The following is a 16927-nucleotide window of genomic DNA, read 5'->3' as shown; positions in this document are numbered from 1 at the left end:
AGCCACACACCAATACCAATTATGCTGGTTTTCAATAATACTAAAAACACCACCCTTTTCACTCCAGTGTTCATTCTTACACTTAGTTGTTTTAGTAGCGGTGGTCAATGGGAAGCATCTCATTTTAAGTTCACAACTATAGAGACAACAGAAAATGTTGTTGTCTCAGTAAGTAGGGCGCCGACCCCAAATACTGAGGGTGGTGAGTTCTAACCCAGCCCCAGCCAAACTGCAACAACAACAAAAAAAAAGTGTAAAAGAAAATGCTTTATTGTTTTAATATAGTATATTATATGTGGAAAATATTAATTGAAATTTTAACCTGAGTGATTTAATAGGCACTTATTGACTAATAATCACTGTACTTAAGCTATTATGCTGGATGCTGTAGAACCTACGGTCACTTATGGATACATTAACTTGATCTTTTAGCTAAAAATATACATTAAAGAAATCTGTGCCACAGGGTTTTGCATAGTAAAGTGTCTTTGCAAAGATTCTCTGATGAAGAAGCATATTCCTTGATTCTGACATTCAAATCAGAAATAAGGTTTCCTTTGCCTATATTATGATTTAGCAGCATGGTTTAAGTAGGGTCTCAAGAAAATTTGAATCTCAGTTTAAAAAGAGTCCATTAATACACAAAGATAAGAACAGGACATTCCCCCGATGGTGCGATTAAAATTATAGGTCAAATTGGTCTTTGCTGTTGTTAGTTTCTTTGTTTTGCTTTAACTATATTTTTTCTTTAATATACAACAGTTGCAAAACTCAACCTCAACATTCTATTTAGTAAAAATTATAAGTCTAAGTCAATCGAAGGAATCTATCTTTAAAATCGTAGAATCTACCTACAATATTCCTATACTTGGCAAGGGCCTTGGTATCCTAATACAATGAGCGTACACGTGTATCGTATAAACAATAAGTGACAAAGCTCTTGCTCAGTTTATGGCACTATAGGAACAAGTACTTAGGAGATATCCATGTTCTCACTCCCTACCATTCCTTTCCACAATTACCTGGGTAGTACAGCCTTTATCTTTACACTGTGGTTCTATGAGAAACTGTTGTCATTGCATATTTGATTCTGGCTAATCAAGATCCTCTAATGAAGAAAAGAAAAAAGACTTTGCTTTTAATTCAAAAAGTATAACCAACTCAGAGACCCCAATAATTTGAGACTGAATAAGAATTAAGTGACTACTTTTCTGGAGCCAGTTAGGATCTCTGGCTTCTCCTGGACCTGTGTGTCTCAATGAAAATTCCTTGGGCATGGCTAAAGTTCTAGAACAACAGGTATCTTAAAAGCAATAAAGAAGGAAGGGTCTGCTCAGACTACCATCCTTCCCCACCAGAGCCATGGCAGTATATAGAGGGTTGGGGAGGTAAGTTTCTATTCTCCAGGGAACCCTCATACAGTTGGCCCCCTCCTTCTTGAATTGCTAATTTAAATGTAATGCATTTCTGAAGTGCTCCTAAAACATAAACATGTACATGACCAGATAGAGGGAAGAAAGTGGAAAACAATTATTTAAATGTAATAGACTAGGGGAAATGTTATATAAGAAATGTTAATTCTTGTCCCTTTCCCAAAGATTCTATATACAATGTGAAGAAATTTTCTTTTTATGTGGGTGCCATCAATTGTATGACCTTGATTGTATTAGGGGAAAAATCATTGGCCTTTAATGCAGGATCCACAAAGTAAAATTCTTAGATCATGGCGTAAGAGGAAAGTATTGTCTATTACTCATCTAGAAATTGATATTTCTGATTAACTGAATACCGACTGATAGAACTGTCTCTTCTTGAAGGCATCATCATGTACAGCCATCCATACCCAGGAGTGCAAGACCAAGAACAAGCCACGTAAGCAATATCTCTGGCACGACTGCTTTTCTCCTTGGCATAGCTGAGCCTCCATGCTAAGTGTTATAATTGGAAATCACAGTTGTATCTGAACGAATGTCAATCTAGAAGGACTGGTAATATAGGTCACTGACTGTGATGAAAGGAAGTTTCTGAAAGGGTGTAGAGTGGGCTTGCCAAGCAGAGCTTTGTCAACTGCAGATTCACAGACTTGGCTGCTTTCAAGAGTCAAGTGCATAAGTGCTTCGTCATTTCAACTTCCATGCATAGCATTTAAGTACTATTTCTAGGCTCAAGAACTGTATATCCCTTGCATACACTCTGTAACCCTTGGATACCGAGGCTTTTCTATCAAATATCCCTAGTCAACTCAGATGCACTAAAACTACATTTATTTCGGGGTCACAGTAGAGTGGCATTGGAGATATTATCTGGCTGCCTCGCAGGAAGCCATATGTGTGTCACAGCCAGCTCTTGTATGGTTTTGCTGATGGCTTAAGTCATGAATCTCTCTGGAAGGAAAAGAGCTCCAAAAAGTGATATGTGCTTTTCTCTCCCTATTGCTCATATAGAATCAGCAGTTTAATCGATATTTTAGTGGCACTGTCCATCCTGATGGGCTACTCTGTCACCACCGCCAGCTTTGTCACCTATGTCGTAAGGGAACATCAAACCAAAGCCAAACAATTGCAACACATTTCAGGCATCGGTGTGACATGCTACTGGGTAACGAACTTCATTTATGACATGGTGAGTAACTTATGTCATCACAGGAAAAGCAGGATTAATTTGGATAGAAGGCATCAGTTTGATATTCAAGAGTTATTTACTCTGCTTTGGTCAAATTATTATCACCAGGACAGGAAATTAAAAAAATAATAATTTGCGTCAGGCTTATCTTCATCCAGTGGTTGAAGAAAAAAGAAACCCACCTGCCCTTGTGCATGTGGGCTATACCATATTCCCTAGGATACTTAAAATGCAGATTCCTGGGTCCTACTCCAGATCTATTAAATCCCTATGTTGGGAGTGGAGCATGGAGAATACGCATTTTTAATAAGATCCCTCAAGTGAATTTCAAGTACCCTGAAGTCTAAGAACCCCTACTGTGTGCAAAATAGCCTTTCTCAATTGCAGTAAATAAGGTCATAAAAATTTAATCAACTAATAGTAAAAAATTCAAAGTAGGAAGCCCTGCAGAATGACACATTTGAAAAAAGATTAGTAGGGAAAAGAAGGGGTAAATTTCATTTCTCTTATTTGCATAAAATGGTCCCAAAGTTTAGATGGTCATTCTTGATTCCAAATACACCAATGGTGGCCAAAAGCCCAGGGTGTGTATGCCTGCCTGGGGGTGAAATCGTCCGAGTTGCTGTCAAAATCTCTGGCTTGAAGAGCTGGAGAGTAATTAACTGTATATTCATTTTGTTATTGTACCCAGCGAGGTCTGTTTGTTGTAGAAGTCGAATTTTAAAGAGTAGTAATGACTGCTCTGAATTTAATTGGAGCGTTAATGTTAAGAAAGCATCAAGTGTGTGCTCTGTGAAGATTTACTTACTACTCAGGATTCTGTTGTCTTATATTTGGAGCTCATTCCAAGGGAGGAGTTCCCCACCACAGGTACCATTAATTAAATTACCAACACCTTCATTATGCACATCTTGATGCAGTCATCCTCAGCCTTTCATATTTCTACTTGCCAACAAAATTCTAAGTTCACATACCTGTGATTCCAAGAATGTGTGGAACCCACTGCCCTGCTGTGTTGCACAGAACAACTCACACTGATAACCAAGCCTCAGGAATCAACCATCTGAGACAGTTCCAGCGTTCAAAAGGAAATCAATACTTTGAGGACAGAATTTAATACCATGATACCTGGCTGGTTTATCTTTGTCACTGACCTCTGCCACAGAATGATCCCAAATCTCAAAGCATTGAGGCAGGAACGCCAGGAACTCCTCCTTGTATATTTATAAAGATGGGGACTGGCTTGACCTCACATTGGAGCAAATAAACTCTCAAGTGAAATCAGCAGTGAATGAGGTGAACATCACATTCAAGGGGCACATAAATAAAATTGATTTCGTCAAATATTCCTAGGTCAACTTGTTGCAGTTTTAAACTAGATGGATAATTGATTTTTTTGGAACAATACTTGCCGTATATTAAACATTATTTTCCATATTCCCATAGGTCTTCTACTTGGTGCCCGTAGCGTTTTCGATCGGTGTCATCGCAATTTTCAAGTTACCTGCCTTCTATAGTGAAAGCAACCTAGGCGCTGTATCTCTCCTGCTTTTCCTGTTTGGGTAAGCTGCTGATTAAGAAATGAAAGAATATTTAACAGAATTAAATGCTTCTAGACATCAATAGGACCTAAATCTCATTAGCTAAATTACAATTGCCTTGGGATTTCCTTTGACATGAGTGATGACTACCAATACATTACACTTCCTAGTCCATAGTTTATAAAATAAAATACTTTTGAAAATTACTTCTGTTATTATTAATAGTAATACCTAACATTAATGAACACTTACTGGGTGCCAAGTGTCACGCTTACTAATTTACATATCTCAACTAATTTACATAAAAATGGATGCTTTAGAATAACTACAAATTAAAGTGTGAATTTATGTATTGCAAATTATAAAGAGCGTTAATGTTAAGAATATACAACATTATAAGGTAAATATAAATTCATGTATACTAATTTGTATTTATGTTTTCATAGATGTCTAAGGACATACCCATAATAATGTTGTTTCTGTGTTAAAATAACACAGGTTGATATAACCAAAGCTTAGCCTAACAATTTTTTCTGCCCTAAAGGCCTGAGTAGTATCCCTTCATTAGCAATTACAGCTGATGCAGGAGCTGTCTATCTCTAGTTCTATCAAACTGCCTCAAAAGCTACGCAAGTCTTTGCTCAAAGCAGGATATACAGTCTCTAACATGCTCTATATGTTTAGCTAGAGTGCAATGTCGTTATTTCTCCTAAACTTCGAATGGTAAGATATATACTGATTAAATTTATATTTCTCGGCAACAAAAAAATCCAGGGGTGGGGAATTAATTTGTACTTGTGACGATGTAGAGACTACATCATCAGGGATTTACACAAGGGTTTGTAAAAGTGACTTTTTATTGTCATTTTCTTAAAAACATCCTTTGGACTTTTCTGTCAAAAAGAGGAATGAAAAAGAGATCTAATTACAAGGCTTGGCACCTCCTTCCTAACGTTTAGTTTTCTTTTAGAGCCTTATCTAAGTTTTTATTTATTTGTTTGTTTTTGTAAAATAAATTGACATGAGGCATAATTGTAATTCTTAGTATTTTCAACCTGTAGGTATGCAACATTCTCTTGGATGTACTTGCTGGCTGGGCTCTTCCATGAAACAGGGATGGCCTTCATCACTTACGTCTGTGTCAACTTGTTCTTTGGCATCAATTCCATTGTTTCCCTGTCAGTGGTGTACTTTCTTTCCAAGGAAAAGCCTAATGATCCGGTAAGGTCCTTTTTTTAGTCTCTTAAACTTCCGTGACTGTATCAAAAGCTTCAACCTGTTCCAGGTGGAAAGACTTTTTTTTTTATTCTACATTCTTTAAATAGAAAAGAAGAATATCATTTGATTCTATTAAATTTAGAAGAGGAGACATTCTCCTTTAAACAGCTTTTAATTTTTTTTTAGGCTTCATCTAGGTTAATACTTATCATTGTATTTACCGAACGTCAAAACTATTGACATTTGATAGGACTTGAGTAGGGCAATGGAGGTGAAATCAGATACATTGTGTAGCGCTACATAAATCATGCAACCGATTGGTCGGCTAAACCTTTTACTCATTAACAAATTCTCATGGTATGGTGGTGACAGACAATGACTTAGTTATACGATTGTGAGCTAGGAGTCATTTGATCATTCATAGAGGGAAAGAAACTCATTCTTCCCCCTTTCAATCATGTACTGGAGTCTGCTTCATTGTGAGCATCACTCTCCATTCAGAACCAACAATTATGATTAGTGAGAAGAGAAGCACTAACAGTGCCAGGCAATTGAAAAGAAAAGAATAGAGAGGAAATGAAGTGAACTGAGGGATAGACAAGCCTGCTCCGGGAGGAGGAAGAAAATTCATGAGCTGGAAAGAGTTGGCCCCAAATGTGAATAACGTGATAATGAGCCATTTGCTCCTCTTGGAGACATGTTTTCTCTCCTTCCATCTTATTTCATCATGTTAGTCCCTTTCCACCTAGGATTTACCTGGAGTTCTGAAACTTTACTATCAAGTGCCTCCCTCTCTCAGCACTTACCAACCTCCTATACCAGACCCTCACGCACCAGCTAGCCCTACCCTCCTGGGGTCTTAGTCAAGTCTAGAAGTGATTTTGCCTGCAGGATTGGGCCCAACACCTTAGATTGCCTCAAGGAAAACAAAATCACTTTCTGTAACAAACCTCCATCACTTGGTTATAATAAATATTTATATGCAAATTCATCGTAAGTGCCAATCTAGATAGGCTTCTCATGTTTCAATTTTTGTCTACATCTAATTTTAAGTTTTCATCAATTTGTTGGAAGCCTAACATTGATCTTTGTTTTTATTTCTTTTATTTCAGACATTAGAACTTATCTCTGAAACCCTCAAGCGCATTTTCCTGATTTTCCCACAATTCTGTTTTGGCTACGGTTTGATTGAACTTTCCCAACAGCAGTCAGTCCTGGACTTCTTAAAAGCATACGGAGTGGAGTATCCGAGTGAAACCTTTGAGATGAATAAGCTGGGTGCAATGTTTGTGGCTTTGGTTGCTCAGGGCACCGTGTTTTTTCTCTTGCGACTCTTGATCAACGAGTGGCTAATAAAGAAAATCCGGTAAATATAATGAAACATAGTGCTGGATGTCCATGAGAGATGCAATTTAAGATATTCAGGGAAGGATCCTTTGCCTAACAATTGCAATCAGTGTAACCTGGCTTATTGTACCGTCAATGAATCCCCAACAATAAAAAAAAAAAAAAAAGATATTCAGGGAAGGGTCAATGATTTAAGCTTCTCTATTAATAATGTGAAAATGTTTGGCTCAAAAAACTTGTAAAAATTGTAGCATGATTCACCATTCCTTTTATTCTGGACAACAGTTGTCTCAACTTACTATGTGTCAGCAAGCGTGGAGTGAGGGAACAAAATGAAAGAAGCATTGTTGTCTTCAGGGGTAGGGTCTTTGTAGAGCGATCAATGAGATGGGGTCTTTCAGTAGAGTTCAGAAAAATGAAAAACACTTTCCCAGGCAGAAATGGGGAAAGAGGATTGTAGCATGTTGGCAACAAGTTGGGGAAAGGAAGACTGAGATAAAGTCAGGACAGTGTCATAAATAAAAAGAAACAGCCATACCATTGACTCAGAAATTCCATTCCTAGGACTTGTCCCTATAGATGTGTGTATGCATATGCAGAATTCTGTATGTATAAAATTATGTATACATAATACATACATATTTATAACAGCAAAAGAATGGAAACAGCATGAATGTTTTTCATTTAGGGACTAGATAAATAAATTACACACATCTATTCACTAATACAACATTATACAGCCATTAGAAAGAATGACACAGTTCTCTATGTAATATTTGGGATTACCTCTAATATTTATTACGTGAGAACTGCAAGGTTCAGAACTATGTACAAAGTGCTAGGATATTAACCATTTGAGTTAAAAAGGAAATAAATACATATCATTTGTGCTTACGTACCCATAGACTATCTCTAATTGTGAGTGCTGAGAACTACTGTCCATATGGTTGCAGGTGACTTACTTTTCACTCTGTATCTTTCAGTGCCATTTGAATTTCAATACCATGCGCATGTTCATATCACCTATTGAAAAATAAAATTTTAATCAAAGAATAATAATGAGAGGAAAGATAGGAGCACAGATAGAGAAAAATACTGTGGCACGTTTAAGAAAGGACTAACACGATTTCATAAGAACATAGAATAATTGTCATGAAATAGCAGCAAAAGCTTAAAATGTAGTTGGAAGACTGGGTCCCCTAAACGCTTGCTAAAGAGATACGGTTTGGGGTTTATTCACAACAAACAAATGGTAGTCCATTACAGATTTTCGAACAGAGAGCAGCATGATCAAATTGTGCTTGAGGAGAGGTAATTTTGAGGAGGTGGTATAGACGGAAAGGGAAGAGTCGGAGACAGCAGAGCAGTTTCAGGCTGCCAGAGAAAGCTGGGTGAGGAGTAAAAGCCTATAATAGAAATTGGCAGAAAATAATCCATGATGGGGCGTTGTAGGGCATTTCCAGTGTTTGGAGTCTGACTGCATGAGAAGATTTTGGAATGGGTAAGATTCAAAACAAACAAACAAAAAAAGAATCACAATTGCAATCTTTGGGGATATCATTAAAAGAAACAAGGACATTGGGAGGAAGACCCGGATTTTTAAATTTTGTTTGTTTTATTTTGGTATTTGTTAGGCAAGATGCTGAGGTGGGTTTGGGACTTAGTTTAAAGAGCTGCTAACCTTGAAATATGGGCTAGATCTTAGTTGAGACACGAACAGTAAAAAGAGTACAGAATAACATTTACATTACTGATGATTTAAAAAGTAGAGATGTCTACTATGTAACATTGTACCTGCAGTTAACAATAATGTATTGTGCTCTTAAAAACGTGTTAAGGGGGGGCGGCACCTGTGGCTCAGTGAGTAGGGCGCCGGTCCCATATGCTGGAGGTGGCAGGTTCAAACCCAGCCCCGGCCAAAAACCACAAAAAAAAATAAAATAAAATAAAAATAAAAATAAAAAACGTGTTAAGAGGATAGGTCTTATGTTAAGTGTTGCCACAATAAAAAAAGAAAAAAGAAACATAGATATTAAAATTAAAAGGTGATCATTGGTCTTGGGTTGGTAGGTGCTGAGCTTTACTAATAATGCTGGACTGTTAAGAACTAACTTTCGAACATCTATTCACTTGCTTATTACTGAAATTAGGATGCTGAATTCTAACAGTGGATCTGTAAACATTTAAGGAATCAAAAGTAGAAGCTGTTTCCTAAATATAGTGAATATGCTGAAGAGAATCCACACTAATTTCTCGAGTTATCTGAGTAGCAGAATATATAATAAAATTAAAAGCAAAGTGAAAACCCATTAAAACATTTCAAAATTGGGCGGCGCCTGTGGCTCAGTCGGTAAGGCGCCGGCCCCATATACAGAGGGTGGTGAGTTCAAACCTGGCCCCAGCTGAACTGCAAAACCAAAAAATAGCCGGGCGTTGCGGCGGGCGCCTGTAGTCCCAGCTACTCAGGAGGCTGAGGCAAGAGAATCGCTTAAGCCCAGGTGTTGGAGGTTGCTGTGAGCTGTGTGAGGCCACGGCACTCTACCGAGGGCCATAAAGTGAGACTCTGTCTCTACAAAAAAAAAAAAAAAAAAAATTTCAAAATTGAGCAGTGCCATTTTTAAATCATTGATGTAAAACCACTGGGTCCGTATTTTAGGCTCTTCTTCAGAAAATTTAATTCTCCGCCTATAATGGAGACAATAGATGAAGACGAAGACGTGCGGGCTGAGAGGCTGAGAGTCGAGAGTGGGGCAGCTGAAGTCGACCTGGTCCAGCTCCATCATCTCACTAAGACCTACCAGCTTATCCACAAAAAGATCATAGCTGTGAACAACATTAGTATTGGGATACCCGCTGGAGAAGTAAGGAACTCTGTTCTAACTGTCCTCTGTATTGCCATAATAAGTAGCAAATAAAACCTTTAATTTTTTCCTAATTTTTTTTCTAGTCTATAAAAGTCAATCTGAATATTTCCATGGATTATGCACAATCTGTGTATACAGTCAGCCTTTGATCTCCAAGGGGGTTGTTTTCTTCACCTCCTGCAGATACCAAAATCCATGGATGCTCAAGTCCCTGATATAAAATGGTGCGGTATTTGCATACAAGCTGCACACATCCTCCTGTAAACTTTAAATCGTCTCTAGTGTAAATGCTATGTAAACACATTGGAATCTCTGTAAGTTGACCACGGGATTGTAACAAACTGGTCAACATCCAGAGGTGGTCAACATAAGGAACTTCCATTGAGTACATGTGGTGCTTACCTGATCTATGAAAATTAGGTCAACGTAAGGAGGCCGTCAATGTACAGAAGTGGTCAACTCTGCAGGTTCTACTGTCGTTGTTATATGGTTTTATTTAGGGAATCATGACACGGGAAGAGCTGTGCATCCTCAGTAGTGATGTTTTCTTTTTCCTGAATATTTTCCTTCAAGGTTAGTTGCATCCAAGGATTGAAAACCCATGGGTATGGAGGGCCAGCTATATAATTTACATGTGTACATGCAATATTTACCCCTGTGAGTTCTTCCCTATTAGCAGGGAGAATTGAACAACTACCAACTACAGTCCACTGTTCACTCTGGGGTGAACTTTGGTCAGGAAGCCAGTTCAGGCTCTTGTCTTCAAAACCTTTCATTCCCCCCCAGTCCTCTTCAAACAGACATAAAGACGTGAGTTTTCAGAAGTGGGGTCCCAGAGCTGCGTCTATTTATTTATATTCTTACTGTTTTCACAGCACCAGTATTAAGGCAGCTTTGAAAAGAGAGAGAGGATATGGCTCTTTCCCTTAGCTTTCCAAGCAGAGCTGTAAACTGCATGCATCAAATTTATTTGACAGTATAAAGAAATTATTGCTTCAGTAGCTTATTCAGTAAAGTTGTGTGTGTGAATAATGTGAAATCTATAAATATAATTACTTCGTCAGGTTAGCAGATCTTATTTGTGGAGTATTTTATCATGTCACATAGAGGGGTGCTATAACATAATATGTAAAACAAGCGCGGTGCATATAAACAAATTTTAGATGGTTAAGAGAAAAAAGATAATGTAAGTATCCATTTGTTTTAAAAGAAAAGTTTTGAATGGAGAAGCATGAATCCTATGTACTCAATTTTGATATGAGGACAATTAATGACAATTAAGGTTATGGGAGGGGAGCAGAAAGACGGATGGAGGGAGGGGGGTGGGGCCTTGGTGTGTGTCACACTTTATGGGGGCAAGATATGATTGCAAGAGGGACTTTACCTAACAATTGCAATCAGTGTAACCTGGCTTATTGTACCCTCAATGAATCCCCAACAATAAAAAAAAAGAAAAAAGAAAAAGTTTTACCAAGTGCCAGCAGAACACAATATCCATGAATAATTCCAGTGATTTATTTTTTTTGGTAATGTATTTCAGCCTGAGGGAATGAGGAAAGGAAATATAATAGCAACATGTCTTTGGTTTGAACTGAAGTTTACATCTTTTTTTTTCTCCCCCCAAAACCAGTGCTTTGGCCTTCTTGGGGTGAATGGAGCAGGAAAGACCACTATATTCAAGATGCTGACTGGAGACATAATTCCTTCCAGTGGAAACATTCTGATCAGAAATAACACTGGGTATGAAAAAGTAATGCTTTCCTGAGCATGGTAGCTCACACCTGTAATCCTAGCACTCTGGCAGGCTGAAGCAGGAGGATCCCTTGAGCTCAGGCATTTGAGACCAGCCTGAGCAAGAGCAAGACCCCGTCTCTACTAAAAATACAAAAAAATTAGCCAGGCATTGTGACAGGCACCTATAGTCCTAGCTACTCAGGAGGCTGAGGCAAGAGAATCCCTTGAACCCAGGAGTTTGAGGTTGCTGTGAGCTAGGCCACTGCCATAGCACTCTAGCCTAGGCAAGAGACTCTGTCCCCCAAAAAATAAAAAAAAGAAAGAAAGAAAATAAAAAGAAAGGGAAGGGAAGGGAAAGGAAAGGAAACTAATGGTCCAACTTACCAAGTACAACATAATTAAATAGGAAAAATAGTTAAAATGAATAGTTTAGATTACTTTGTGATTGTACGATTAAATACTCAGGAGAGAAAAAACTTAGCAGAAATTTTTAAAACTTTAAGTGTGACTGTGATGGTGGGATTATTTTTATCCCTTTTTATCACAGGCACCAACTACCATGACCAAAATAAAGCTTCCTTCCCAACATGTGGGGACCTGTCGAGATAACTCTTTTGAAACCCATTCGTGTTTTTGATGCTCTCATTCAGATCTCTGGGTCATGTTGACTCTCACAGCTCATTAGTTGGCTACTGCCCTCAGGAAGATGCTTTAGACGACCTGGTAACTGTGGAAGAACATTTGTATTTCTATGCCAGAGTACATGGAATTCCAGAAAAAGATATTAAAGAAGTGAGTACAAGGGTGAAAACTGGTTAATGTGAAACCATTATTGTTTCTACTTTCTTCTCCGTATCGTGTCCTCAAAACCAACTGGGAAACGATAACATTTTCCTTCTGGCAATGACAATGAATCCATCCTAGCTTGGTTACGTGTATTAGATGTATATACAGAAGGTGCCAAAAAAGTGTACAAACATTTTAAGAAAGGCAAAAACTATTAAATTTGTAGTGTTCAAGTATGTTTGACTTTGCAATCACAAGAGGTGCCCAACATGATTTGCATTTGTCTTTTTTTATCAATATATATTGAGTGTTATAATTTAATACAATTTTTTCCCTTTTTAAAAATGTGTATACGTATTTTTGGCATGCTTTCTATACCTATGAAATCAGGTGTAGGAAACCTTTGGCTCATATTTGTTCTGTTACCTCTTTAAGAACAAATAGAGATCACACTTGCATCAGGCTCTGGGTTGAAGATTGGTTAGTGAAGCCTGTATCTTTAGTGCTTAAGCATTGGCACATACAATCAACTACAAAATGCCTAAGCAGAATAGAATAGTTTCCACTTTGATTTTGAATCTGTGGCTTTGCACTTCACAGCACTATTTGCCTTTTTAATGGGATGGCTAACCCTTAGGGCAGTTTCCTCTAATTTTGCAATCCTGGGGATCTGTTGTGTAAGTTCAGCTAGGATTTAGTTATTTTCCAGGGCTATGTAATTACAGAAATAACCACAAGAACCCAAGATTACAAATGTGCTCAAATTTTGATATGTCTTAAATAGACTTAAAGCCTTTGTGGCAGCTCACCCCTCAGTAAGAATGAAGAGGTAGCAGTGATGATAATCAATGAAAAACCCAAACTTATGAATTCTGTTTTAGTTCTTTTAAGCTTAACAAGAGAATCGCATGATAATACACCATAAAGTACAACCTGTAACTGTAAACACTCACTCACACACACACACACACACACACACACACACACATATCTGAGGGAGGGTAGAATCCCCTTGCAAATGAGCCTTCAAGGAATTGCTTTTTATCTTTTCAAATAAACTATTAGTTTTAAGTGGTTCTTTGAAAACAAAAATAAAATTAACATTGAATTTCAATGTTTCCATTTTTTCTCTCTCTCTCTCTATATATATACTCTCCATGATAAAATTTTTTGTCACAAGCAGATTTTTGTTTCCATTTAGTGCCGTAAGGGTTTTTGCAGGAGGTCAACTCAACTCCTCTTTTATTGTCCACAGACTGTTCACAAACTCCTTAGGAGGCTCCACCTGATGCCCTATAAGGACAGAGCTACCTCTCTGTGCAGTTATGGCACAAAAAGGAAATTATCCACTGCGCTGGCCTTGATAGGAAAACCTTCCATCCTGCTGCTGGTAAGAGACTCGTGATGAAAAGGGCTGCATATCCAACTGTGTGCGTGTTAACGTTCCACCATCCTCACCGCACTCAACACTTACCGAAGTCTCACTGTGTGCTGATTACTATGCAAAGCACTTTCCTTATTTGTATACTATCCTATCAAGAGAAGTTCTGTCAGCAATTTGCTACCACAACAGTATGCCCTCAGAAAGGTTTTGTCAGAAGCAATGGGCCCAGTGGACTTTAGAGCACACACTGGCATGGGAATGGGAGTGGGAAACAGTGGAAAGAAATTCAAATAAGTAAAGTTATAAAACATGGTAGATTTTGACTCCAACCTCTTGAACAAATCATGTCTCGTTTTATTAGGAACGTATTAGGTGAACTAACACTTTCCAACTTCCACTCTGGAGGACAGACACGTGTTAGAACAATGTATTGTGCTAGAAGTTTACTTGCCTGTTACTTAAAAATGCAAGTTATCTACCTTGGGATATGATTCATAATAAGCCATACTAGTTTCTTTGAATCTGGAAGGGCAAGAAAGGCATTCCACATTTATATTTTGATTAAAAGATCAAAAATTAAATTGATCACCTAGAACTGTAAGTTATACATAGTAATGATACAGAAATCTCCCCAGGCCCAACATTGTGAAAGGGCCCTTATCAGAGAAACCAGCTTGCCCTTATTTTGGAAAATTCCCTTCATTCAAAGCCCTCCAATCTCTGGAAGAGTCTTAACTATATGCAATAATAATTGAGTTATAAGTCAGTTCATTATTCCAGGAATTAAGTGGTACAGTGAATCAAATCATTTAAACTCTGGATAGAATGATGCCTAGCTTACCTTTGTATAATATCAAAAGCCTATAATGCATCATATTTCTGCTCCTAACGCAATCCTATTGTATAAATGTCCTGAAATTGAACAAAACAACCCTTAGACACCATCTGAGATAATAGATATTTAGCACTTTGAAATGTTGAAAGTGCTGTATGTGTTGTATCTTAATGAGCTGAAATATAGACTCTGAGAGAAAATTCAGAGAGGAAAAGGCCACATTTCCTCCATATACATTTACTATACACATTCTATCTTCTTCAAAAATAGGAGCAGTGACAGTATGTCCTTTGATGTTTCCCCAAATTAACATTCATTCCTTTATTTTTTATTTTAAAAAGTTTTTAATTATTGTTTTTATTTAATTTCTAATAAATATGCATTTATGGGGTACCGTGAAATTTCAATTCATTTATACAATATGTAATGATCATATCGTATATGTATTGTATATGATCAATAAGAATGATCATATTGTATATATATTGTATTGATCAATAAGTAATGATCTTATTACTACTATAATAAGTAGTATATGCATCATCTCAAACCTTCTTTATTACCTTGTATTAGGAACATTCAAAATCCTCTCTTCCACCTATTGGAAAATATACTATAAGTTACTGTTAACTTTAGTCATCCTGTTGCTACCTCTACAAGCTCAACATTTTTAGCTTCCAAGTATAACTGATTCCTTTCTTTAAATTTAACACCTTACCATAAAAACAAGCCTCTAGTTACCCTACGCACCTACTTTTCCATCACATTTCTTTTTAATTTTTATGTAATCTTGACCTATAATTTATTAATCACCTGTCAGGATCTATTATTGTTTAGATTGTCTATTGCTACATTTTTTAATTTCATGTCTGAACAATTTTCAAAGTATCATTTACTTTGAAACATAGCATACATCTTCATACTTGGCAATTTCTGGAAGTTTTATTTTTATTTCTCCGAAGAGTGTTAACTTTCAATAAATAATAGAAAACTAAAAATACTCCTCAAACACATGAACTGAAACATCAAACGATACTGTTTCTGCTTCACAGAGCACATTATATCCCTCACAGCCACAGTTCTGTTCTCAGAAGCAGGCTGGCAATCCTACTGCGATGTCTTCAAATACATATGTGACAATGTAGAAGTAAATGCGAAATCTCTGCTTTGTCAGTAACTGAAGCAGAATTTTTTCCAAAGAAACATAAGAGATGGATGTAAAGTAACGGGTGTCAACTTTGCTGAGACTTTTTTTTAAACAAACTGACAATGCTTCATTTTAAGCAGCAGAAAAGGAGCCTATTGAGTATGAAACAAGTTAGTCACAGGATCCTGAAAAGTGACTTCTGTTCTAGGGAAGTGAAATGTGGTGATTCATGTCAAGAACCTCATCAAAAATTAATTAATTTGATAAATTTTTCTTGTAACTTTTTATTAAGGATGAGCCGAGCTCTGGGATGGATCCTAAGTCAAAACGGCACCTCTGGAAGATCATTTCAGAGGAAGTACAGAACAGATGCTCTGTCATCCTCACATCTCACAGGTAAACTGAGCGCGAGGCCATTACAGTCAAACCACCCACTCTTAGGATGATGGGTGAGGAAAGGTAATCCTGTGTAATGGAAGGATGGATGGATGGATGGATGGATGGGATAGATAGATAATGAAGGCCCGCAATTGTATCAATATCTTTATAATAGTAGGAGCAAGTCAGGCAGGCTCCATGGTGTGAGTACAGCTCTCGTGGTGGGACAAAGTTCAAGATCTAAGCAGTCTTTTTAAAATCAAATTTCCCATGACGTATGGCCTTCTTAACTATGGCTCCCTGTTGCTTATCAGATAAATTTCAGAATCCTTAGGCTCAGTATTCAAGGCCTTCTATTCTTTGGCCTCATCTACACATCCCATCTCTTTTCCCTGCAACACTCTCTCTCATCAGTCGGTCTGACAGACATGGTTTACATCCTCACACTGGCCCTCCTCCCCTCCAAACCTTGGTTGGGCTGTGCTTTCTACTTGAAAGGGTCTTTTCACAAAATCTCTCCATGTTCTAATCCTGCCAGTCCTTCCAGAATCTACTCACATGTCTTTCCTCTGTGAAGTAGACACTTGTAGTCAGCTAAGCATAAGAAGCATTCAGAACTGTCCACGCTTTTGGCTTCTCTGAGCCACACTGGAAGAAGAAAAGTTGTCTTGGGCCACACATTAAATACACAAACATTAATGAAAGGCGATGAGCAAAGAAACAGTCTGTGCATAATTTTTGTTACATTGTGCCACCACTGATAAGCAAAAAAAAGCCCTCACATAATCCATACACCACCCACCACCCTGCCTGACCAGAGCATTTTATCTGTGACTCTTATCGGGTTGGCTTTGTCTTGTAATTTGCATTAAGTTTATCTTTGCATTGTAATTATCAATGGTAGAAAAAGTATTAGCTTTTTGATGATCAAGAGACGTGTTTCCATCTTAGCTTTGCCCCAGCACACTGGAGCCAACCATTTACTATCCATTAGCTTTTGTATGAAGTGGACACGGTGATACTTCAAATCACCTGCAGTTATCATAGTCCATGAAATTAGAGATTATATAA

General features: G+C 37.6%; 1 protein-coding gene across 1 annotated transcript in view; it reads left to right on the top strand.

Moving 5' to 3' along the window:
- ABCA12 (ATP binding cassette subfamily A member 12) overlaps window positions 1–16927 on the top strand; it is a 192710-nt gene that overhangs the window by 168303 nt on the left and 7480 nt on the right. Inside the window, exons 40-49 of the mRNA XM_053597805.1 lie at window positions 1818–1872; window positions 2445–2622; window positions 4069–4184; window positions 5225–5384; window positions 6494–6747; window positions 9385–9589; window positions 11223–11332; window positions 11977–12118; window positions 13368–13502; window positions 15771–15874. Of these exons, the coding sequence (XP_053453780.1) occupies window positions 1818–1872; window positions 2445–2622; window positions 4069–4184; window positions 5225–5384; window positions 6494–6747; window positions 9385–9589; window positions 11223–11332; window positions 11977–12118; window positions 13368–13502; window positions 15771–15874 (1459 nt within the window). The remainder of the gene's footprint in view (window positions 1–1817; window positions 1873–2444; window positions 2623–4068; window positions 4185–5224; window positions 5385–6493; window positions 6748–9384; window positions 9590–11222; window positions 11333–11976; window positions 12119–13367; window positions 13503–15770; window positions 15875–16927) is intronic.

Source organism: Nycticebus coucang, chromosome 7 (genome assembly GCF_027406575.1).
Source record: "Nycticebus coucang isolate mNycCou1 chromosome 7, mNycCou1.pri, whole genome shotgun sequence".
Taxonomy (NCBI): Eukaryota; Metazoa; Chordata; class Mammalia; order Primates; family Lorisidae; genus Nycticebus; species Nycticebus coucang.
The sequence above is the reverse complement of the archived record's forward strand: the minus strand, read 5'-3'. Positions and strand labels throughout refer to the sequence as shown.